The sequence below is a fragment of the Protopterus annectens genome, chromosome 1.part1 (genome assembly GCF_019279795.1).
Source record: "Protopterus annectens isolate FY-2018-M chromosome 1.part1, PAN1.0, whole genome shotgun sequence".
NCBI lineage: Eukaryota > Metazoa > Chordata > Ceratodontiformes > Protopteridae > Protopterus > Protopterus annectens.
This window is the reverse complement of record NC_056726.1, coordinates 1,463,819,926-1,463,845,240: the sequence shown is the minus strand read 5'-3', so window position 1 is coordinate 1,463,845,240 and position 25,315 is coordinate 1,463,819,926. Positions and strand designations below refer to the sequence as shown.

The window sequence follows — 25,315 nt, the reverse complement described above, 5'->3', positions numbered from 1 at the left end:
CGCCATCAATGCAAACTGGACTGCTAACATCTCCTTCATGTTGATATGTAGATGCTGTAGTCTGGCAGGCCACTTGTCTTGTATCCACTTTCCATTTAGATGAGCTCCCCAAGCAGTGTCCGAGGCATCTGTCGTTAAAATCTGACTCGCCTCTGGCCGGGTCACAGAGAGTCCCTTGTTTAGGTGACATTCCTGAGCCCACCACAAGAATTCCTTTTGAAGGCAAGGTATTATTTGAATGACAGTGTCCAAATCTTGGCAGTGCTGTGTCCATACATTTTGAGATACCATTGCAGCTTCCTCATATGCAGTTTGGCATTGGGAAGCACCAGAATACAAGATGCCATGAACCCTAATGCTTGAAGGACTGTCCTTGCAGTCAGCACGGACTGATGAGATAGTTGATGGAAGTAAAGTGACAGACTCTTTGTTTGTCCGGGGTTAAAAAGGCCATCTGCTGCTGTATTCAGTCTCACACCCAGAAAGCACATGTCTTGAGAGGGTACTAGACTGGACTTTATTTCGTTCACAGAATACCCTAGGCATCTTAGCACTGTTATGACATATTCCAGATGCTGTAGAAGGTGTTCTTTTCTTGATCCAGAATCAGGCAGTCGTCCAAGTAAGGATAAATTTGAATGCCTTGAAGCCTGAAGTAAGCTATCACTGGAGCCAGAACCTTTGTGAATACCCTGGCAGTAGATAAGCCAAAGGGCAATGCAGAGAACTGATAATGAAAATCTCCAGTTCGAAACCGCAGATACTTTCTGCAACTTAGCCTTATGGGCACATGAAGGTAAGCTTCCTTGAGATCCAAAGTTACCATCCAGTGATCCTTGCCCAGCAGAGGTAACAGTTGCTGTAACGTCAACATCTTGAACTTGGGAATGTCCAGATAAGTGTTGAGGATAGATAAATCCAAAATTGGTCTCCACCCAGGTACTAGGAACAGGCGAGAATAAAATCACCCCCCTGACACAGGACAGGGCTGAATAGCCCCTATCTCGCGTCACTGAGAAACGTGCTTGTGAGCCTCTTTTCTTTGTGGAGGAGGAACATCTGGCATGCCTTTGAAAGGGGCATTGTGTGGAAATAAAATCTGTACCCGTGATGAATGATATCCAGCACCCATCTGTCTTGAGTGATTAAATCCCAATTTTCTTTGAAAAGAGACAATCTTCCTCCCAAAGGAGCTGCCAGGAGTCCACTGGCAGCTGAAAAAGGCAGGTCATTGGTTCTGCTTACGAAAGGACTGACCCCTGCCCTCACCAGAAGTCTGAGCAGGTGAACTGTCTGATCTAGGCCTAAACGAACCTTGAGCCCTGCCCCTACCACGTCTAGACCTACCCCTAGACTGGGAACCATAAGCAGGATATGTCCACCCCTTAGCAGGCCAATTTCTACTAAACTTGCTGCACCTGCAAAAATCTTTAACAGTCTGCATAGACTTAGCTTTGTCCTCCATTTTCTTTAAAACTGCTTCCACAGGCGGTCCAAACAACACATCAGACTGTAAAGGAGCATCCAAAATCCTGGTCTTAACATGCTCAGCTAAATTCTGATCCTTCAACCATGCATGAACAGAACTAGTAGCACCTCGAGGAGGCCTGAACAGCATCAAAACCACACTGCAAAGAATGCTTACCCACTTGTTCAGACACATGAACCAAATCCAGCAATTCTTTACACTCAATACCTTCAAAGCATCCACCTTAGATTTCAATTGTGAAGGAGATAATTCTGATATTTCAGCATATGAAATTGACAATTCAACGCCCTCATGGCTAGAGTGGAAGAAGTATATACTTTCTTACCCCACCTATCCAAAGCCCTTGCCTCTTTATCAGAGGGTACAGGATTTTTAACCACAGAAGCTTTAACACCTTTAGGCCCCTGAGAAACAGTTTCTGGGTCCGCCCTGGGACTCTTAAACAAATACTTATGACCTTCGGGCACGCTATAATACCTATCAGGCTTAACAGGAGCAGGAGGCAAGGAATCAGGGTTCAGAGAAGCCTCTGCAAAAACATCCTCCACCACATTCAACACAGGAGGAATAGCTAAGGGCCTATGCTGGGGCAAAACAAGAATTCCCTAAGCCTTTTCTGGAGTCAGAGTAATCTTGGCCTTCCCATTTAAAGTGCTCCCTCATGGGTGAAGAGTCTCTGAAATGAAAATCCTCAGGAGGAGAAGCTGAAGGAGGAATCATCCACATCAGAATCAGAATAAGTAGGAAACTCTTGCAAGTCTTCCACAGAAGACTCTGAAGCCTGTGAACACTGTTCAAAACTATCAAACTCCTGTTCCACCCTAGGCCTCTTATCAGGTGGGGCATAGAACCTCTAATCAAAGTAATCAAATCTTCTGCCATTTTAAGCATATGTTTCTTAGGCACAGAGCCCGAAATGCTAGGAGAAGCCCCTAGAAGCTGAACTTGGCCTTCCTCTAAAAGAAGCTTTGGCAACAGAAGGAGGCCCTAACTACCTTGGGAAGAGAGGGAAGAACAGTTACCTGAGAAGCCCCTCAGCCTGGCCTACCTCCTGAGAGGCACATCCTGTAACAGTAAAGTATCTGCCTGAGACTCCAGAGACTCCTGGCAAAACCTCTGGCTCCCCTGAGCCTTCTAAAGGACCGACGTCGGGACTGCGGTTCCTCACCCCTAGACTTCACTGTTTTGTCCTTGCGCTTCTTAGATGAAGCATCCGGCGGCATAGTATAACACTAACCTAGCACAATCAAGCCTCCTCTTAATAAATCTAGCACAAGAGCGGCAACCAACAACGCCGTGCTCAGGCCCTAAACAAGGTATACACAACGATGATAATCCCTATGCGGTATCTGCTTCCCACAAGAAATACAGTTATTCACTTTTTCTGACATCCGGTTAAATACTGAGGCAAGAAAACCAAAATGTTAACTCTGTATAACTCCGGTCGAAAATCTCAGAACGCCAACCTGCACTCGCAAAATTGCTTCTGCATCGGACCATGCGGCAAAAGACGAAGAACATCCAGCAGTCATGGAAGGGACAGCAACCGACGCAAGACCCAAGACTTTTTTAATCCGGCTGACTGAGGGCTACCTCCAAGCAGATAACCCACATGTAATGACTGAAACACGAAGAACATCTTGAACTGCTTTTCGCTGAACAGCTGCAGGACTATTCCTAGTGTTCACTTCACCTTTTCCAGTTGATTTTCCTTCAGGCTACAACTTTCTTATTTGCTGGCATCCAAGCCATGTACTAACCAACAAGTAACTGAATGTACTAAAACTGGCAGATTTACGGGCCCCTTGTCTCATCCCACTGGGAGAAAGGAAAGTTAAGCTGTTGGTCAGTGTGCAGCCATCCTGGAAAGCAGGGACTGCTTTCTAATTTTTCTGGAAGACAAACATGAAACTGTCTAGGACATTGGAGCCCAAGTGCTCTTATGGTGTCCAGACAAACAAAAAAAAAGTGAAATCTCATTTTGTTGAAAAATGAACAGTCTACCTGAAAGCAGACACCTCAGAATGCATGTTACTAAGCTTCATACACTGAAAGTGTGGAAACCTTGTACCCTCCACAATTTAACCAGCCACAGTTTTGTGCTTGATTTTGTAGAAATTAGGTCATTACCTGGTGGGTTCTCAATTTAACATTTAAAAAAGTTAATTTCATAATTTTCCAAATGAACAGAGCTCCACTGCCACAGGCATACAGTAACCAATTTCTTCAGAGATAACCCTTGTATTTAAAATCTCAAATGCACATTGAAAATGGGCAACTTACCAACTGAGCCTCCCGTTGACAACTGGCAGAATTCAAAGAGTCCATCAAAAACAGGACAATCTTCTCCCACATTAACTGTGAAGAAATTCACAAAAATGGTTTATCCAGTTACCTTTTGGCAAAAACTACATGGCAAAAATACCAATTTCCAGATCACTGAGAAAGCCAAATCTGCAAGCATAAAGCTTAACCACTAATACTGCATCAAAACTCATTTAAGTCAACATTGAATAAACTTATGAAAAGAACGCACTGATCTAGATAAACTGTTATACTGCTCACCAGTTTAAATCTGTGCAGTACCAAACATTCATTATCCAGCTGCTGACCAAGTCACTCTCAGATCCACAAGAACAGTACAGTTGTGTACACTTACCTTAAATGTAGATGTTAGAGTGTATTCACTGTTGCAGTCATCACACTTGGGTTATCCTGCCAGGGTAGCACTCAGTCGACCGAATACCAGAGGCTTAAGTATTTGTGTCAGTTGCTGTCATTCCATGACGGATGTTAGGTAGTCAGGGGTATAAAAACAGGCAGCAGACGCTATTACATCAGTTTGTCTTGCTCCAAATGTCAAGAGCCCTCAAACAAGGAGCTAGGTTAAGGTAGAATACCACCACCAGTAGAAAGTAAATACCAAATATTACTGTAAGGAGTGAGGAAGAGACAAGGGGGATGGAGGGTGGGAAACCAGGACTGCAACAGTGAATACACTAATATCTACATTTACGGTAAGTGTACACAACTATATTATATTCGTGTTTCACTGTTGCAGTCATCACACATGGGTTGATTCCCAAAGCTGGAAAAACGGGTGGAGGCAGTCAAGAAGAGTAGGGGCAGGCTAGAATGCCCTGCAGGACTGCGGTTGCAAAGCCTGCCCTGGATTTGGAAAAGACAAGCAGGTGGTAATGCTTGAAGGTGTGAACAGAATTCCATGTTGCAGCTTCCAGGATGCCTGGTTTCCTGTAGTGTTTCTAAGAGAAATGGACAGTGTGCTATCCATTTGGAAATGGTTTGTTTTGATATGGCCTTGTCCTCTGCCCCTGCTGCAAAGATGACCAGCAACTGGTCAGACTTCCTAAAGGACTTAGTCCTATCCAGGTAGAATCTGAGCACATCTAAAGAGTCCATGATCCTTTCCCCCTTATTTTGAGGTGTAGGGGAAAAGGTGGGCAAATGAATAGATTGGTTGAGAGCCACACTGGACACTACTTTAGGCATGAAAGTTGGGTTGCCTGAAGGAAACCCTGTCAGCATGGAAAATGAAGGGTTCCACAGCCATGAGTGCTTGTAGCTCAGACACTCTTCCAGCTGGAGGTGACGGCCAGAAGCAACGCTGTTTTCCAAGAGAGGAATTTTAACTCTGCTGAAGCTGCAGGCTCAACAGGGGGTAGATTGAGATTTTCCAACAAATTAAGGTCCCAAGCAGGGGTAGGGGCTCTTCTGCGTGGCCTTTTGTTAGCCCCTCTAAGGAACTGCTTGAGAGGGTGTGAAAATAGAGGTGGCTCTGTCGGTTATGAGCACAGATGAGAGGCATGGATTTCAATAGAAAAGGATAGCCCCCTATGAAGCAGGTCTGCTAAGTAATCCAGGATGAGAGGCAAGGAGGGCTGTACTGGTTCAGCTCCTTTATCCTGGATCCAGGAGCAATACCTTTTCCACTTGTCAGCATAGGATTTTCTAGTGCTGGGTCATCTGGCTTCACGTACAACATCCAGGACTTGCTTAGACTGGCCACTGGAGAAAAGGTGAAGGAATAAGCCAGGCTGCCAGATTCAGGGTCTGCAATTGTGGATGCAACTCTCCCTTTTGCCGCATCAGGAGTTGGAACTTGAGGGAGGTGCCATGGAGGCAACAGTGACAGGCTGTGCAATAGTGGGTACCAGTTTTGGCGTGGCCAGTCTGGGGCAATAAGGATTGCCCGTGGTCTTTCCTCCCTTATTTTGAGTAACATCCTTGTAAGAAGAGGTAGAGGGGGAAATGCATGGAGAGGTTTGCTCATTGGAAGGATAGGGCATCCACTTTCCAGGCCTTGCTGTGACGTTCCCTGGTGCAGAATTTGCTGAGCTGGTGGTGGTTGTGGGAGGAAAATATGTCCACCTTCGGTTTACCCCATTTCTGAGTTTCAAGGCTGAAGGTGCTGTGGTTTAATTGCCATTTGTGTGGATCTAAATTTCTGCTTAAGTTGTCTGCCAGAGTTTTGTTGCCTGGCAAGAATTGTGCTAGCAGGTGAATCTGCATGGCTGAAGCAGTGTGCCAAAGGGTCATAGTTAACCTGCATAGTGGGTAAGAGTGGGTTCCTCCCTGCTTGTTGATGTACATCACTGGGGTGCTGTCCGTTTTGATTAGTAGAAGCCCCAGAGAGAAAGAGTAGGGGTCTGAAAGCGGTCAGAGCATGAACAGCTAGCATCTCTTTGGTTGATGAGCAGATTAATTTGATTTGGGCTCCAGTAGCACTAAATGCACCTGCCATCCAGGTGTGCACCCCAGGCATAGTCTGATGCATCTGTGGTTAGGGTCTGGGCAGTGTGGGGTTGTGAAAAGTGAAGTCCCTTGTTGTGGCTGCATGCTGCTTCTCAAATAAAATCTTTCCTTAGATAAGGTATACATATAGTTTCCAGGTCCTGAGAATGTTGAAACCAAAGACTTAAGTACCATTGAAGTTTCCTCATATGGAGTCTGGCATATGGAATTAGTAGAATGCAGGAGGCCATGAACCCTAGAGCTTGCAGATTTTTCTTTGTAGATAACAGGGTTCTAGTGGCCAGTTGAGAGAAGTAGCCTGTCAGGTAGGCTTGTTTTGCTGGAGTAAGGAACGCCATCTGGGATGCTGCGTCCAGGCTTGCTCCCAGGAATACAATTTTCTGACTGGGGACTAGTTTGGATTTCTTTCGTTTACATAGTGTACCCCAGTGAGGTCAGTAGATCTTTTACAAATATCAGGTACTCTAACAGCTTTTTCTGTCTACCTGCCTGAATCAGGCAGTTGTCCAAGTAGGGGTAAATTTGAATATTTCTTTCTGTAAAAAGCAATGGCTGGGGCCATGCATTTTGTGAAAACTCTGGGAGCAGTGGATAAGCCAAAGGGAAGCGCAGAGAATTGAATGCATAGATCCTGCCCTGAAACGTTGATATTTCCTGCAGGAATCTGATTTGGATGTGCAGATAGGCCTCTTAGGTCTAGGGTTGCTAACCAGGCATCCTTGGATAGCATGGGAAGAGGGTGAGCATTTTGAAATTTGGTACCATCAGGAAGATGTTTAGAATGGACAGATCTAGGATTGGGCACCAGGTGCCCTTGTTTCTGGGTACCAGGAAAAGTCTGGAATTGAAACCTTGGTCTATCTGGTCTACAGGAACGGTCTGGATTGCCCTCATGGAGGGCAGCGAATGAACTTGGTTTTGTGCCTCTGCCCACTGGTTTGGAGGAAGATCTGGGAACCCTTTTGGGGTTGGCAGTGTGTGGAAATAAAATTTGTACCCCCGGGACACTATGTTGAGTACCCATCAATCGGTGGTGATGGAGGCTGTTTTTTTTGCATGGGAGGCAAGTTTTCCTCCTAGGGGCACAAGCAGGTGGGCAGAGGCAAGTACTGGAGTTGAAAAGTGAGTGACTTTTCCATAAGGGGGTGGCTTAGCACTCAGTTTTACAAGCAGAGGTACTCCACTGCTTAGATCTCTGCATACCTTGAGACTGTTGTCAGGGGGTCTGCTTCCCCCAAGGTCTAGTCTGCGATGGCCTTGAAGATGGTGGAAAGGACCAATGTGTTAAGGGGCAATGCCTACTGAATCTTGGAGGCTGGACTTGCAAAGTTTGTCTGCATAAACTTAGCTTTTTCTTCCATCTTTTTCAGAACCTCTTCTGCTTTGGTACCAAACACTGTCTTTCAGTGGTGCGTCCAATAAATTTGGTTTGACATGGTCTGGCAAGGTCTGTTCCTTAAGCCAAGCATGCCTTCTAGGTACAGAACCTGTGACTGCTGCCATGCAAGATGCTTTTAGGGCATGCTTACCAACTTGGCTTGCAAAATGCATAAGCTCCTGTAATTCTTGATTTTCTTCAGTCAGCGAAGGTAGTTTTTGTTTTAATAAGTTCCACAGTATGTTGCTGGTATTTCAGCATGTGGAACTGAATTTAATGATCTAATGAGAAGAGTTGCAGAGGTACACTTTTTTACCCCATCTGTCTAAAGCTCAGGAATCCCTGTCAGAGGGGGTGGGATTCTTAGCTGTGGTTGCTTTTATTCCCTTAGGCCCTTGGGAGATGACCTCTGGGTCAGCAGTAGGATTTTTGAAAAGAAATTTGTGCGAGTCACGGACTGTAGTACCAGTCAGGTTTTCTGGGAGCAGGAGGTACAGTATCAGGACTTAAACTGGATTCCATAAAAACATCATCCACAACATCCAGAACAGGAGGAATAGCTAAGGGTCTGTGCTGTGGTAAATCTAACCCCCCCCCCCCCCATCTCTTTTTGGACGGAGGATAATCCTGGCATTGCCAATGGAAATGCTCTCTCAAGGTATGTAGGGTTTCACCAAAAGAAAAATCCTCTTGGAGAGGCAGAAGGAATGGATTCCTCTGCATCTGAATCCTCAAGCAGATAAGGGCAGGTCTTCATAATCAGAAACCTCAGACACTCTTGGTCAGACAAAGCTGCTGGGGACAAGTCTCTTCCTTTTAGCAGGGGTAAGCTAGCTTCCCCTAATCAGCACAAGGTCTTCCGCCATTTCAAGCATCGGAGATGGAGGCATGTAAGCAGGTGCTAGAGGTCAGGTCATTTTTTTAGGCATAGATCGTGCACTGGGCCTTAGTACAGTTTTGTACCTACCATAAATGTAGATGTTAGAGTGTTCACACTGCTGCAGTCATTACAGTTGAGTTATCCTGCCATCAGGCGGTCCCACAGTCGGCCAGAGTTCCAAAGTCTTGGTCCGGCGTCGGTTGCTGTTGCTTCTTCCCTGACGTCAGTGCATCAGGGGTATATAACATGCATCAGACACCATTTTCTTCCGTTCTTGCTCCAGATGTCAGGTGCCCCCAAGTAGGTAGGCAATACATATTGCTAATCAAAAATATACAATAAAAACAATACTTTCAGTTACCAGCAAATACACCCCAAAGGCTGTATAGGATAGAAAGGTACAGAAGTCCAGCTAGTTGAGGGGAGGGAGGGTAACCTGGACTGCAGCAGTTTGAACACTAACATCTACATTTATGGTAGGTACAAAACTGTACTATGTTCATCATGTTACACTGCTGCAGTCATTACAGTTGGGGGTAGAATCCCAAAACTGAGGTTGGGTGGCTGGTCTATAAAGAGTTAGGATTGGTAATGAGGCCCTGCAGAACTGCAGTGGTAAATCCTGCTCTGGATTTAGAGTAGAGAGGCAGGTGGTAGCGCTTGGTAAAGGTGTGCACTGAACTCCAAGTTGCAGCCTCCAAAATTTCCTTGGTAGGTACTCCTCTGAGAAAGGCTGTTGAAGTGGCTGTTGCCCTGGTGGAATGTGGCCTAATGTTATTTGGGACTGATTTTCTATGCTGTGTGTAGCAGTACTGAATGCAGTGTCCTATCCACTTGGACATAGTCTGCTTTGAGATAGCCTTGCCCTGTGATCCTGCAGCATATGCTACAAACAGTTGCTCAGTTTTCCTGAAAGCCTTTATTTTGTCCAAGTAGAAGCGTAGCTGCCTGTGTATGTTCAAAGAATGCAGAAGTTTCTCCCCTTTATTCTGGGGGTTTGGATAAAAAGTTGGCAAATGGATGGCTTTGTTAAGAGCCACACTAGATACCACCTTTGGCATAAAGGTAGGGTTTGTCCTTAAAGATACCCTGTCCTGATGAAATATTATAAAAGGTTCCACTGCCATTAATGCCTGTAGCTCTGAGATTCTTCGTGTTGAAGTTACTGCCAGGAGCAGAGCTGTTTTCCATGATAAAAAGTTTAGATCGGCTGAATTGGCTGGCTCAAAAGGTGGCAGGGTCAGTTTTTACAAAACGAAACTGAGGTCCCAAGTTGGTGCTCTCCGGGGCAGTCTTATGTTTTTAGCCCCTCTGAGGTACTGCTTTAGCAATGGATGAGAGAATAAAGGGAGATCAGTGTTGTAATGTGCTGAAATGGCAGAGACGTGGATCTTAATTGATGAGGATAGGCCTCTGTCCAGCATCTCAGTTAAGTATTGTAAAATCTGAGGAATGTTTGGGACAAGAGGGTCAAGGTTTTGAGCCTGGTTCCAGGCGCAGAATCTCTTCCATTTTTCTGAGTAAGCTTTCCTGGTGCTAGGCCTCCTGGCCTCCAAAATGACATCCATAACAGCTTTAGAGAGGTGTTGTCTGACTAATGCATCTGCCATGCAGCCAGGTTTAGGGTTTGAGTTGTCCGTGCAGGATCTCATTGTTTTGTCGAGTCAGAAGGTGTGGAATTTGAGGCAAAATCCATGGTGGGCCTTGAGCCAAGTTCCTTAAGATAGGGTACCAGTGCTGGCGTGGCCAGTCTGGAGCAATCAGGATCATCTGTGGTTTTTCTTGTCTTGCTTTTAGGAGTACCTTTGAAAGAAGAGGCAGTGGCGGGAAGGCATAAACTTAGGTTTTTCCAGCTGAACAGAAGAGCATCCACTTTCCATGCTTGTTTGTGATAAGTCCTTGTGCAGAATTTTTGTAGTTGGCAATTCAGTGGGGAGGCAAAAAGAACTATGTCTGGGCATCCCCACTTTTGCGTTACCATGCTGAAGATTTGTGGATTAAATTTCCATTCGTGAGGGTCCATGATATTTCTGCTTAGATAGTCTGCCAGAGTATTTTTCTTTCCCGGCAGGAATTGTGCTTGCAGGTGAACTTGATACATTAGAGCTGTGTTCCACAAGGTCATGGCTTGCCTGCATAGGGGATAAGAATGTGTCCCCTTGCTTGTTTATGTACCACATTACTGTGGTGTTGTCTGTCTTTAGTAGTAATTGTCCTGGATGTAGAAGGTCCTTGAAAGCTGTTAGGGCATTTTGAACAGCCAACATCTCTTTTTGACTGATGTGAAGATGCATCTGGTCTGTTGTCCACTTGCCCTGAATGCATTTTCCTGCCATGTGTGCTCCCCTGGCGTAATCCGAAGCATCTGTTAGAGTTTGCCTGGCTGTGGGTTGGGTAAAAGGCTGACCCTTGTTTAGGTGACATGCCTGTGCCCACCATCGAAACTCCTGTTGTAGGCATGGAATCATTGGTATTACTGCTTCTAAACTGAGTGTAGAGTCCAAACACTTTTCAGGTACCATTGTAATTTCCTCATATGCAATCTGGCATATGGTATTAGTAGTATGCAGGATGCCATGAATCCCAGGGCCTGCAGAATTTTTCTTGCAGGGAGATGGGACTTTCTTGCCAGCAATTGAAAATATTGAGTTAGTTGAACTTGTCTGGTGTGAGGTAAGCCATCTGGGCCATTGTATTTAAGCTGGCACCCAGGAATATAATCTGTTGCGAGGGCACTAGTTTTGACTTCTTTTCATTTACTGTGTACCCTAGAGAAATTAGCAACCTTTTTACAAACGCCAGATGCTGTAGAAGAATGTCCTTGGTCTCTGCTTGAATGAGGCAGTCCAGGTACTGGTGCCAGGCACTTTGTGAAGACCCTGGGCGCAGTAGATCAGCCAAATGGCAGTGCAGAGAATTGGTAGTGCATTGTGCCAACTTTGAATCCGAGGTATCTTCTGCAATTTTGACCGATAGGGACATGCAGGTATGCCTCTGAGGTCCAGAGTAACAAGCCAAGCTTTCTTGCCCAGCATGGGTAGAAGCTGCTGTAATGTCAACATTTTGAATTTCGGAATATCCAGCTAAGTATTCAGAATTGAAAGGTCTAGTATGGGCCTCCAGGCCTTGTTCTTTCTGGGGACCAGGAAATGTCTTGAGTAAAATCCTTGTCCTTGTTGTGGCACTTTTTGAATAGCTCTCATGTCCATGAGGGCTGATATTTGTTTTTGTGCCTCTGCCCATTGATTTTGTGGCAGGTCTGGCATTCCTTTTAGCCTTGGTAAAGTATGAAAGTGGAATCTGTAACGTTGAGACAATATTCATGACCCATTTTGTGTTTGGTGATGGTTTGCCAGTTTTGGGGGAAAAAAGTGCTAGTTTTCCCCCTAAGGGGGCTTCCAAAAGGGACGTGCTTGGCGTACGAAGGGGAAAGTCATTGTGTCAGTTTCCTGTAAGGTTGAGACTTGTCCTCACCACCTTTTGGGGTTGAGGTGCCCCACTGTCGTCGTCTGTTTGAACCTTGGGGTTGAGATCTGCCTCTTGGGCATCTGTATCTGCCTCTCTGTGGCCTGTCTGACACTGGAAAGGACCAATTCTTAGTTAGCCAATTTCTGCTAAACCGAGGTGGCTGTACCTGTAAGAAATCCTTGACTATTTGCATAGATTTAGCTTTATCCTCCATTTTCTTTAACACCTCTTCTGCCTTAACACCAAACAAAGTATCATGCTGTAAAGGAGCATCCAATAGTTTTGCCTTAACATGATCAGGTAAACTTTGTTCTTTTAACCAAGCATGTCTTAGAATCACAGAACCTGTAACTGCATTTCTACAAGAGGCCTCTAAAGAATCAAAACCACATTGCAGAGTAGGTTTTCTCACCTGTTCAACTGCATGCAATAAATCCTGCATTTCTTTACAATCAGGAGCTTGAGCTTGCAAGCATTTTCTGTTTTAACCGAGCCATTAAATATTGTTGGTACTTAAGCATGTGAAACTGACAATTTAAAGCTCTTACTGCTAAGGTTGCAGAAGTGTATACTTTCTTCCCCCATCTACCCAAAGCTCTGGAATCTCTGTCAAAGGGTACTGGATTTTTTGCAATGGAAGCCTTAACCCCTTTTGGACCCTGGGAAATAGTTTCTCAATCAGCAGAAGGGTTTTTGTAAAGAAACTTCAGAGTCAGGGACTCTAATACCTATCCGGCTTGGCTGGAGCAGGGGGCAGAGTCAGGAGATTAACTTGGTTCAGAAAACACATCATCCACAATACCTAGCACAGGCGGAATAGCCGGGGCCTGTGTTGAGGCAATAAGAAAATCCCTGAGCCTTTTCTTGGATTCTGAGTAATACTGGCTATTCCAGTGGAAATGCTCCCTCATGGTATGTAAAGTTTCCCCAAAAGAATAATCCTCAGGAAGAGAGGCTGAAGGGATAGATTCTTCAGTATCAGAGTACTCATAGGGGGGTAGAGAGTATCCCTGGGTCTGAAGAGGAATCAGTCTGCATCCTGCCCTAGGCTTCTTTTCTCAGAAGGGGAATGGGAACCCCTGATTAGAGTAATGAGGTCTTCGGCCATTTTAAGCATCTGTTTCTTAGGCATGGGGGACTGTCCAGGAGAATGCTGTACTTGTTTCTTCATCTTTAATGGTACCTTGGTCTTGGCTGTTTTAATGGTAGATTGTGAAGGTCTGAAAACACCCTCAGAAGCCGATGCCTGCTCAGCGGCTCCGGACGCATCTGAGGGATTAGTTTCCGTAGTCCCAATACCTTGAGTTTCCAGAGGACTAGATGTCTCCACATGGGAGTCGGAAGCAGCCTGTGGCTCTGAGATAGTGGGTGTCAGGGGCTGCGAAAGCACCTCACTGAGAACTGGCGACTGGCCTAGAAGAGGTTAAGTCGGTTTTGGACCTCAGATGCCTGTCTATCCTTGTCTTTGCGTTTTTTGGTAGTGAGGTAGTCGGCTGATCAGACGGCATCGTATAATTGAACCTTCGGTCAAAGTGCAAAGCAAAATCAAAACGTCTTAATAGTGCGTTAAATCTAGCACAAAACAGACTAGTGACGTCATGATCAGGGCCTAGGCATGGAATACAGTATGAGTGGAAGTCCTTATGAGGTATTTGCTTCCCACAAGAAATACAATTAACTTTTTCTGACATCGGTCTGAGGCAAGAAAAGTTTCCCCAACAAGGTACTTAGCTTTATTGAAGACTTCGGATCTGAAATTCGACTTTGAAAATCTTAGGAGTCGGCCGACTAGCACTTGCTAACTGCTTCTGCTTCGGGCACCACGCGGCAAGAGAGACTGAGAAAATGGTGTCAGATGCACCTTATATACCCCTAATGCATTGACGTCAGGGAAGAAGCGACAGCAGCCGACGTCAGACCAAGACGTTGGAACTCGGGCCGACACCGGGACCACCTGACGGCAGGATAACCCAACTATAATGACTGCAGCAGTGTAACACTATGAACATCGCGGTAGTTTTATAAAGAACTGAAGATGTGGAAGTAGTCTGTCAAATAGCAGTTGTGCTAAGAACTTCCTCAGAAGCCTGTGTCTGCGGACCCATCCAAGGAAGAGACATCCGCAGGTTCCGTAGTCAAAGTCGTGCGGCAAAAAGGACTCTGAACGCAACCATGTAGCAGCCTGTGAATCCATGGAAGCAGGCATCAGTGGCTGCGAAAGCACCAGAGTACCGGCGAACTGGCAACTAGCTTAACGAATGCATCATCGGCAGTTTTGGACCTGTGCGATCTGTCTTTATCCTTATTTTTCGGAAGATCGGTAGTCTGATGGCTTACCGAAGCAATTTCGAAATAGAGATAAAGAGCGAAAGTATTTAGCTACGATAAGAGCCCAACGACATAGTTAGGCATTGAATAAAACTGGCAGCAAAGGACGTCGTGGTCTGGGCCTAAACAGGTGCCGCAGTAAGAATGGAAATCTCGGTGTGGTATTTGCTTTTCATAGGCGAGACAACTGTTAATTTATTTGGACATCGGTTAGAGCAAGAAAAATGGATCCCCAATGAGATATTTAGCTTTAGAAGACTTCAGCTTCAATTTCTGAAATGAAAAAACTCATGAAGCGGCCTACCGGCAGTCATGTGTACTGCTTCTGGCTCCTTGGCAAGAAACACTGATGTAACGGTGTCTGCTGCCTGTTCTTATAACACTGACGACCTGACGCCAGTCCTGGAGCGACAGCAAGTGACGCAGAAAGCTTGGCCCAGGTTGCCACAACACATGAACTGACGAGATCTTTAAGAGATACTGTTGCATTTTCAGCATTTTTCTAGATTCTGGCCTGTGCTTAAATAAAAAGTTATGTCTTACCATAATGTTCCATCTGTGCTGCTGATCTTTCATCACTGATGGGTTTGGTTTCGAGTCCTCGTAACAGAGTCAGCCCAATACCAAGCTTGCATCAAATACTCTAAGCTTTCACCCACACTGCTCTTCTCCCTCTTACCTCAGAGTTTGCTCATGTTATACAAGTAAAGCAGAGGCCATTTCTACACAATAGGTTCATAGGCTCAGATTAGTACTAAGCTAACTGCCCTTGCGAGCCATTTTAAGCCTAGCCAATTATCCCTTGTGAGGCTCAAACCCTGCACCTTGTGTTTGTAAGGCCAACACCTTAACCATTAGGCCACCCTCCCAAACCCTTAAGACACCACTTGGACAAAGAATCCCCCAGAGCCTTTGGCGGGGGAAAGAGGGTGGGAGGTAATGAATGAAAGAAGATGAAAACAGACTGAATGTTGTGGTAAGGAGCAACTTCTTTATCGGTTGTTAATCTTCTCCTTCCATTCTTCTTTCCATTCATCACTGATGGGACAGAGTCCCCTGCTACCTTCCTCGGGTGGCCCTTAGGGAAGAACATTCCTGAGTACCATTGAACCGAAGGCAGCTCTCCCTCTGGAGACTACATCCAATTAGTAATGACTGATAAAAGTGTAGGGTTTAGCCCAAGTGGCTGCTGCACAGATATCCATAGAAGCCCTGGAATGGAAGGCTACAGATGTTGCCATAGATCTAGTAGAATGGGCTTTAATTATCTGTGGTATAGGTTATTTTGCAAATGAATAAGTGAAACATATGTAGTCTCTTAGCCATTTTGATAAAGTGACCTTGGAGACAATTTCCCATTCTAGGCCCAGAAAAAGGAAAGAAAAGTTGCTCAGTCTTACTAATTGCTTTGGCCCTGTCTAAATAAAATTTCAGTTGTCTGTGCACATCCAAGGAATGTAAACAGCATTCCCCTTTATTAGAAAAATTTGGGAAAAATACAATAGTCTGATGGAAAGTCAGAAACAACTTTGGGGAGGAAAGATGGGTTTTGCCCAGAGTGATATTTTGTCCTTGTGGAAGATTAGATGGGGTCTTTTGGTGCAAAATGTCTGAAGCTCAGAAATTCATCTGGCTGACGTGATGGCTGCCTGAAAAGGGTATTTCCACGACAAGAATTTCAGGTCACATTTCGCTGCGGGCTCAAAAAGGAGGTGGAGTCAGACTGGAGAACTGTAAGCTGATTGGGGGCCTAATGTGAGAAACTCGTTTGAGGAAAGTTTTACAAACAGTGAGATGAGGGAAGTACCATCTAATCCATTATGATAGTTTGAAATATCCGCTAGATGTACTTGTATGGTAGAGGCTGCATCTTCGAAAAGCTTAGACAGGTATTGTAAAAACGCTGTGATTGGCGCCAAAAACGGATCTAGCATATTTTCCTTTGACCAGAGAATCTTTTCCATTTGTCCAGATATAGTCTTCTGGTGGATGATTTGAGAGGCCAAAATAATGTCACGAACATGCGGGTTGAGATCATCCTGCCTGGTGACTAATTGAAGTGGAGAAACCAAGCTGTCAGCTTGAGACCGGACAAGTTTGGATGACTCAACCCTTGGGGGTGAGAAATCAGGTCTGGAAGACTATCCAGAATTCACAGTCGACATAACAGATAACCGAAGGAAAAGGAACCAAACTTATCAAGGCAAAAACGGAGCTATGAGGATCACTTTGCATTTCAACTCAATGGCTTTGCTTATGAATTGAGGCAGAGGAAAGGGGGAAAGCAGTCCCATGGGCCAATGGTGAATTACAGCGTCCCTCAGGGACTCACCCTTTGGGGGCAATAGGGCAAAATAACTGCTGCATTTGTTTGACAGGGAGGCAAATAGGCCGTAGCAAGGCTGGCCCCAACAGCTGAAGATTTCTGCAGTTACTTTAGGTTTGACAGACCACTCATGAGGCAAGAAAATACATCTGCTCAACTTGTCTGCAATCACATAGGAAATCCCCAGGATATGCATTGCTACCCGGAAGCAATTGGAAGCTATTGCCCACTGCCAAATTCTCTGACATTGTCTGACTTAACTGAAATAGTTTCAGAAGGAACAAGTTAGAATGCCTGCACTGCTACCAGTACCACTCTCAGTTCTAGAACATTGATATGCAGGTTGGCCTCCAATGTGGACCATGTGCCTTGGACTGTCTTACCATGGAAATGAGCCTCCCACCCTACAAGGGAAGCATCAGTGGTCACAATGGCTTTGGGCTGAGGGGGCTGGAATGGACAGCTGCACAGTTGTCTGGCTTCATTCACCAAAGAAGGTCCTGCTTGCAAGAATTGGTTATCTGAATCTGAAAACAGAGGGTGGTAATTTGGGAAAGTACAGTTGTGTACACTTACCACAAATGCAGATGTTAACTGTTGCAGTCATTACATTTGGTTAATCTGCTGGCAGGTTGCCCTCAGTCGGCTTAAATATCAAAGTCTTGGGTCCTGCGTCATTTGCTGTCTCCTCTTCCATGACTTCAGGTCATCAGGGGTATAAAACATACAGCCAACGCCATTTTATTCAGTTTTTCTTGCCCCAGATGTCAGGTGCCCCCCAAATGGGGAGCAAAAAATCTATATCTATAATCAACAGCAACATAAGAAAATGCACGTTTAGCAACAAATTTTACCTTCATCTTAAAGCAAATACACCACAAAGGCTTTAGAGTATAGTGAAGGACACCACAAAGGCTTTAGAGTATAGTGAAGGACACCACAAAGGCTTTAGAGTATAGTGAAGGACACCACAAAGGCTTTAGAGTATAGTGAAGGACACCACAAAGGCTTTAGAGTATAGTGAAGGACACCACAAAGGCTTTAGAGTATAGTGAAGGACACCACAAAGGCTTTAGAGTATAGTGAAGGAAAGAAGTTATAGAAAAAAGGGGGATGGCAGGTGGGTAACCAGGACTGCAACAGTGAAGACACTAACATCTACATTTATGTTAAGTGTACACAACTGTACTATGTTAGTGTTTCACTGTTGCAGTCATTACATTTGGGTAGAATCCCAAAGCTATGGATGAGAGGATGGAACTAAACAGCATTAGGGACAGCTATAAGGCCCAGCAGAACTGCAGTGGCAAAGCCTGCCCTGGATTTAGAGAAGAGGCAAATGGTAATGCTTTGTGAAGGTATGAACAGAGCTCCAAGTAGCAGCTTCTAGAATATCTTTGGTTGGAACTCCTCTGAGAAAGGTTTCTGAGGTAGAGGCAGCCATGGTGGAATGTGACCCAATTCCCTTGGGTACAGGTTTACCATGATGCAAGTAGCAGAAATTAATGCAGTGGCTTATCCACTTAGAAATAGTCTGCTTTGATACAGCCTTCCCCTCTGATCCTGAAGCAAATGCCACCAGTAGTTTCTCAGACTTTGAGAGATTTGGTCCTGTTTAATTAGAATCTTAGTTGTCTGTGTACGTCCAATGAATGCAGAATCCGCTCCCCCTTGTTCTGTGGATTTGGGTAAAAAGTTGTCAGGTGAATAGTTCGGTTAATAGCCACACTGGATACCACCTTAAGCATAAAGGATTGGTCCCGAGGGACACCCTGTCCGGGTAAATTGTAATAAAAGGCTCCACAGCCATGACTGCCTGTAATTCTGAAACCCTTCTTGCTGAAGTGATTGCCAAAGGAAAGCTGTTTTCCAAGATAAAAACTTTATATCCGCAGTAGTGGCTGGTTCAAATGGAGGCAGGGTGAGTTTTTCCAGCAGAAAATTGAGGTCCCATGCAGGAGCTGGCAATCTTCTGGGAGGCCTTAAACTTTTTTTCCCTCTAAGGTACTGTTTTAGCAGAGGATGAGAAAAGATGAGAGGCTCCGTATTGTAATGAGCCGAGATGGCAGAGGCATGGATTTTTACTGAAGAGAAGGGTAGGCCTTTGTCAAGTATCTCATTCAAGTATTGTAAAATCTGAGGGACATTTGGTTTTGCTGTGTCCGTTCCTTGTGCTTGGTTCCAAGCACAGAATCTATTCCATTTATCAGCATAAGATTTTCTAGTACTAGGCCTTCTGGCTTCCAAAATGACATCCATAACAGATTTACTGAGGTGTTATTTGAATAATTACATGATCAGCCATGCTGCAAGGTTCAGAGTTTGGAGCAGAGTGTGCAGAATTTGACTGTTCTGCTGAGACAGTAGATGAGGTATTTGAGGCAAGTTCCAAGGAGGGAGTCGAGACATATTCCTTAGAAAGTACAGTTTTGTACCTACCATAAATGTAGATGTTAGAGTGCTAATACAGCTGCAGTCATAACAGATAGGTTTTCCTGCCGTCAGGCGGGTCCTCGGTCGGCCGAATTCCAAAGTCTAGGTCCGGCGTCGGTAGTCGTCGCTTCCTCCCTGACGTCAGTGAGACAGGGGTATAAGAACCAGCCAATGCCATTTTCTTCAGTTTTTCTTGCCCCAGATGTCAGGTGCCCCCAGAAGGAAGGCAATACATAAATTTATGTAATAATGCAATGCAATATAATCAAACAGTAGTTGCAAGCAAATACACCATAAATGAATACCCCAATCAGGTTGCATGAGGAGGTGTTAGCCATTAGGCCTGTCCCAAGAGGGGAAGGAAAACTTGGACTGCAGCTGCATTAGCACTAACATCTACATTTATGGTAGGTACAAAACTGTACTATGTTCATCGTGCATACAGCTGCAGTCATAACAGATGGGTAGAATCCCAAAGCTAAAAAAGGGGTGGTAGGCACTAGGTGGAACTAGGAGGAGCCAGGATGCCCTGCAAGACTGCAGTGGCAAAGCCTGCTCTAGATGTGGAGTATAATGGTAGGTGATGGTGCTTGGAGAAGGTATGCACAGAACTCCAAGTGGCTGCTTCCAAAATATCTTTGGTAGGAACCCCCCAGAGGAAAGCTGCAGAGGTAGCTGTGGCCCTTGAGGAGTGAGATCTGATGCCTGCAGGTAGAGTTTTACCATGAAAAGAGCAACAAAAGTGTATGCAGTGGGCTATCTATTTTGTGATGGTCTGTTTGGAAATTGGCTTCCCTTGAGCTCCTGTAGCATAGGACAGAGTTGCTCTGATTTTCTGAAAGGCTTTGTTCTGTCCAAATAATAACAGCTGTCTGTGGATGTCCAAGGAATGTAGTAGTCTCTCCCCTTTGTTTTGAGGATTAGGGTAAAAGGATAGCCTGATTCAAAGCTACCCTGGATACTACCTTTGGCATAAAGGACGGATTGGTTCATAAGGAAACTCTGTCCTGATGGAAAATGATGAAAGGCTGCACAGCCATGAGGGCTTGTAGTTCCGATACCCTGCGAGCTGAGGTGATAGCCAGAAGGAAGGCTGTTTTCCGGGACAAATATTGCAGTTCTGTTGAGGCAGCTGGCTCAAAAGGAGGTAAGGTCAGTTTTTCTAGACTGAAATTGAGATCCCAAGCAGCTACTGGTTGTTTCCTTGGGGGTTTTATATTCTTAGCCCCTCTGAGGAACTGTCTTAAGAGGGGGTGAGAGAATAAAGGAGGATCAGTGTTGTATTCTGCAGAAATGGCTGAGGCATGGATTTTGATGGAGAATGAAAGTCCACTGCTTAGCAGCTCAGCTAGATACTGTAATATTTGAGGTAAATTCAGTATTCCAGGATTCTGACCCTTTTTCTCATTCCAGGCACAAAACAGTTTCCATTTTGCAGAGTAAGCTTTTCTAGTAGAAGGCCTTCTGGCCTCCAAAATGACATCCTGCACCTCCTTGGAGAGTAGGGTCTGTTGTGAAGTTAAGGAATCTTCCATGCGGCCAGATAGAGTGTTTTCAGCTGACTGTGAAGAGTTTTGAAGTTGTGCTGAGTCAGAAGAGGCAGAGTCTACTGGTGGGGAATGCGTCAGGCTCCTCAGGAGTGGGTACCAGTGTTGTCTTGGCCAATCTGGAGCAATGAGAATCATCTTTGGTCTGTCTGCTCCAGTTTTTAATAGAACTTTGGGCAGCAGAGGAAGAGGTGGAAAGGCATAAACTGTGATTGTTGTCCAACTGAAAGTGCGCCCACTCTCCAGGCCTGTGGATGAAAGGTCCTTGAGCAGAATTTTGCCAATTGGTGATTTCTGTGGGAGGCAAAGAGATCTATGTCTGGCCTTCCCCATGCTTGAATTCTCTGTAAAAACTTGAGGATGCAACTTCCATTCGTGTGGATCTGTCATATTTCTGCTTAGGTTGTCCGCCAGCATGTTTTCCTTGCCTGGCAAGTACTGTACTTGAAGTTCGATTTGTAATTCCAGAGACATGTTTCAAAGAGACATGGCCAGCCTGCATAGGGGGTATGAATGGGTTCCTCCCTGTTTATGTACCACATTACTGTGGTGTGGTCTGTCCTTATCAATAGCTGACCTGGATGCAGAAGGTTTTTGAAAGCTATAATAGCATTTATTACTGCTAGCATTTCCTTTTGATTGATGTGTAGGTGCTTTTCTTTTTGGGACCATTTGCCCTGAATGCACCGATCTGTCATGTGCGCCCCCCAGGCGTAGTCAGAGGCATCTGTTGTGATGACTTGATTTGCTTGAGGCTTGCAGAATGGGAGACCTGTGTTTCTTTGGCATGCTTGAGCCCACCACAGAAATTCCTTTTGAAGACATGGAATTAGTGGTATTATTGTTTCCAAACTGTGGCTGTGTTGAGACCATAGGTTTTTCAGGTACCATTGAAGTTTCCTCATATGCAGCTTTGCACATGGGATTAGTAGGATGCAAGATACCATGAATCCCAGAGCCTGCAGGATTTTCCTTGCAGTCAGCCTGGTGAAATTTGCTAGTTTTCTGAAGTATTGAGTTAGTTGCCCCTGTTTCTCTGGCGTGAGGTAGGCCAATCTGGGTGTTTGTGTCCAAGTTGGTACCCAGGAAAATTGTCAGAGGGTATTGGCCTTGATTTCTTTTTGTTGACTGTGTATCCCAGAGAATTCAACATTACAAAAGCCAGATGTTTCAGAAGTATGTGCTTGCTGTCCGCTTGGATCAGGCAGTCGTCCAAATATGGGTATATTTGTATCCCTTGAAGTCTGCAGTAGGCAATTACTGATGCCAGGCATTTCGTGAACACTCTGGGTGCAGTAGATAAGCCAAAGGGCAATGCAGAAAATTGATAATGGGTTGAACCTGCAAGAAATCTGAGGTATCTTCTGCAATCTTGTCTGATTGGGACATGCAGGTATGCCTCCTTGAGGTCCAATGTTACCAGCTAAGACTCCTTGAACAGCATGGGAAGAAGCTGCTGTAATGTGAGCATCTTGAATTTTGGCACGATTAAAAATGTGTTTAGGATGGATAGGTCCAAAATACGTCTCCACTCTTTTCCCTTCCTTGGTACCAGGAATAGTCTGGAGTAAAAACCTTGACCCTGTTCTTGTGCAGGTACCTCTTGAATAGCTTTCATGTCCAGGAGATCTGAAATTTGTTTTTGTGCCTCTGCCCTTTGTGTGGCAGGTTTGGCATGCCTCTCATTTTTGGAAGGGTGTGAAAATGGAATCTGTAGCCTCTGTCTGTAATGTCCAGGATCCATTTGTATTTTGTGACAATATGCCAATTTTTCGAAAATGCCAGTTTTCCGCCTAAAGGTGCTGCCATTTGAGCCTTGCTTGGCATGCAGAGGGGAAGTCATTGGGTCTGCTTTCTGAATGGCTGTGAACTATCCTCACCACCTCTTTGTGTAGGTACTTGCCATTGTCTGACTTAAACGATCCTTGAGATTGCCCTCTGTCCCTTGGGTGCCTGTATCTACCTCTTTGGGGTCTGTCCGTGGCTGGAAAGGACCAATTTTTGGAAGGCCAATTTCTACTGAAACGTGGAGGTTGTACCTGTAGGAAATCTTTCACTGTTTGCATTGATTTTGCCTTTTCCTCCATTTTCTTTAATACCTCCTCAGCTTTAACTCCAAACAATACATCTTTTCGCAGAGGGGCATCTAGTAATTTAGCTTTGACATGATCTGGTAAGGTTTGCTCTGAGCCAGACATGTCTACGTATGACTGATCCTGTAAGAGCAGCTCTACATGAGGCCTCTAGATCATCAAAACCACATTGCAAGGTATGTTTACCCACTTGTTCTGCACTATGTATCAAATCCTGCAACTCCAAGTTTGGTTGTTCAGGTTGACATTTTGCTTCTCAACTGTGATAACAGAAACTGTTGGTACTTTAACATATGGAACTGACAGTTTAATGCCCTCATGGTTAAGGTGGCCGAGATGTATACCTTTTTCCCCCCACCTTTCTAAAGCTCTGGAATCTCTCTCTGAAGGTAATGGATTTTTAGCAGTGGGAGGCCTTAATTCCCTTGGGGCCCTGTGAGATAGTTTCTGGGTCAGCCGCATGGCTTTTGTATAGGAATTGGTGCGAGTCAGGAACCCAGTAATACCTGTCAGGATTGACTGGGGCTGGAGGTAGAGTGTCTGGGTTAAGGCAGGCCTCTGAATACACATCATCTAGAATGTCTAAGACAGGAGGTATAGCCAGAGGCCTGTGCTGAGGGAGCAAGAGAAAATCCCTAAGCCTTTTCTTGGAGTCTGAGTACTCTTGGCCTTCCCAGTGGAAGTGTTCCCTCAAGGTATGCAAGGTTTCCCCAAGAGAGTAATCCTCAGGGGGGGGGGGACAGAGGGAATGGACTCCTCTGCATCAGAATCTTCAAAAGGGGAGTATGAATGTTCCTGATCAGAATGTTCTGAAATAATGGAGGCCTGGTCCGAGGAGGGGGATTCTTCCTCCACTCTGGGCCTTTTGTCCGGGGGGGGGGGGGGGTGAGAACCCCTGATAAGAGTAATCAAATCCTCAGCCATTTTGAGCATCTGCTTTTTAGGCATGGGGCCTTAAGAAGGGCCCTGTGGAGCTCGTCTTTTAGTATGCATGGCTGCTCTAGACTTAGTGAAAGCCTTGATGGAAAAAGAGGAAGGCCTGAAGACACCTTGAGAGGTGGCAGACCTGTCTAAACTCTGAGTTTCACCGCCAAGAGTGGCTTTGGTATCTGTAGTCGGGGTGTGGGCCGAAGAGCCTGCGACCTCTGGCACAGTAGACACCGCCAATGAAGTGTCGTCGGTACTCAGGGGCTGCATAGGCACCTCACTGAGAACCGGACTGAGAACCGGACCACCTGTAGTCGGCTTTGGCGTGGTGTCAGTAGAAGCCGCGGACCTCGTATGTCGGTCCTTAGCTTTGCGTCTTTTACTCAAAACTGGAGTCGGAGTATCCGACGACAATGTAATTAAATTTTTTTGCCAAAATAGTGTTGGGCGAACTCCGCCCGATGCTTAATAGTGCGTCTGTTGAATGTAGCACAAAAACGACAGGCCGAGACGTCGTGGTCTGGGCCTAAGCAAGGAATGCAGAGGGAATGAAAATCCTTATGCGGTATTTGCTTCCCACATGAAATGCAATTATTAACTTTGTCTGACATCGGTCTGAGGCAAGAAAAGTTTCCCCAACGGGGTACTTGGCTTTCAAGAAGACTTTGGTTGCAAAATATTCGTAATCTCAGGAGCTGGCCGACCGGCACTTGCGAACTGCTTCTGCTTCGGGCACCGCGCGGCAAGAAAGACTGAAGAAAATGGCGTCGGCTGGTACTTATACCCCTGTCGCACTGTCAGGGAGGAAGCGACGACAACCGACGCCGGACCTAGACTGTGGAATTCAGCCGACCGAGGACCCGCCTGACGGCAGGAAAACCCATCTGTTATGACTGCAGCTGTATGCACGATGAACATCTGGGTAACAGTGCTGGTGAAGCCAGTCCAGAGCAATTAGGATCATTTTTGGTTTTTCCTGTCTAACCTTTAGTAAGACCTTGGAGAGAAGAGGCAGAGGGGGAAAGGCATAGACTGATCAGTTGGATAGGGCATCCACTTTCCATGCTTGTCTTTGATAAGTCTTTGTGCAGAATTTGTCCAGTTGATAATTTTGGGGGGAAGCAAATAGATCTAGGTCTGGGTTCCCCCATTTCTGTGTTACCATGCTGAAGACTTGTGGATCCAGTTCCCACTCGTGCGGGTCCATGAGATTTCTGCTAAAGTCCTCTGCCAGATTATTTTGTTTTCCTGGCAGGAATTGAGCTTGAAGATGTACTTGGTAAGTCAAGGCTGTGTTCCACAATGCCATGGCTAGTCTGCAAAGGGGGTAGGAATGTGTACCCCCCACTTATTTATGTACCACAACTGTGGTGTTGTCAGTTTTTATCAGCAGTTGTCCTGCATAACACAAGTCCTTGAAGGCTGTCAGGGCATTCTGAACAGCTAGCATCTTTCTGGTTGATATGCAGATGCACTTGTTTTGGGCTCCATATGCCCTGACTGCATCTCCCCACCAGGTGGGCTACCCAAGCATAGTCTGATGCATCTGTAGTTAGGGTTTGGGTGGCAGGGAGTAGAGTGAATAACAGTCCCTTGTTTTGGTGGCATGTCTAAAACTCCTGTTGTAGGCAGGGATCATTGTTTCCAGACTGACCCTGTTGACTCCATACTTT

General features: G+C 45.4%; 1 protein-coding gene across 1 annotated transcript in view; it reads right to left on the bottom strand.

Annotated features, from left to right (window-relative positions):
- The window catches only part of HDAC1 (histone deacetylase 1), a gene marked incomplete in the record, with an annotated part of 2,014,892 nt that overhangs the window by 1,501,095 nt on the left and 488,482 nt on the right, over positions 1 to 25,315 (bottom strand). Inside the window, 1 exon segment of the mRNA XM_044082464.1 lies at positions 3,773 to 3,847. Coding sequence (XP_043938399.1) covers positions 3,773 to 3,847 — 75 coding nt within the window.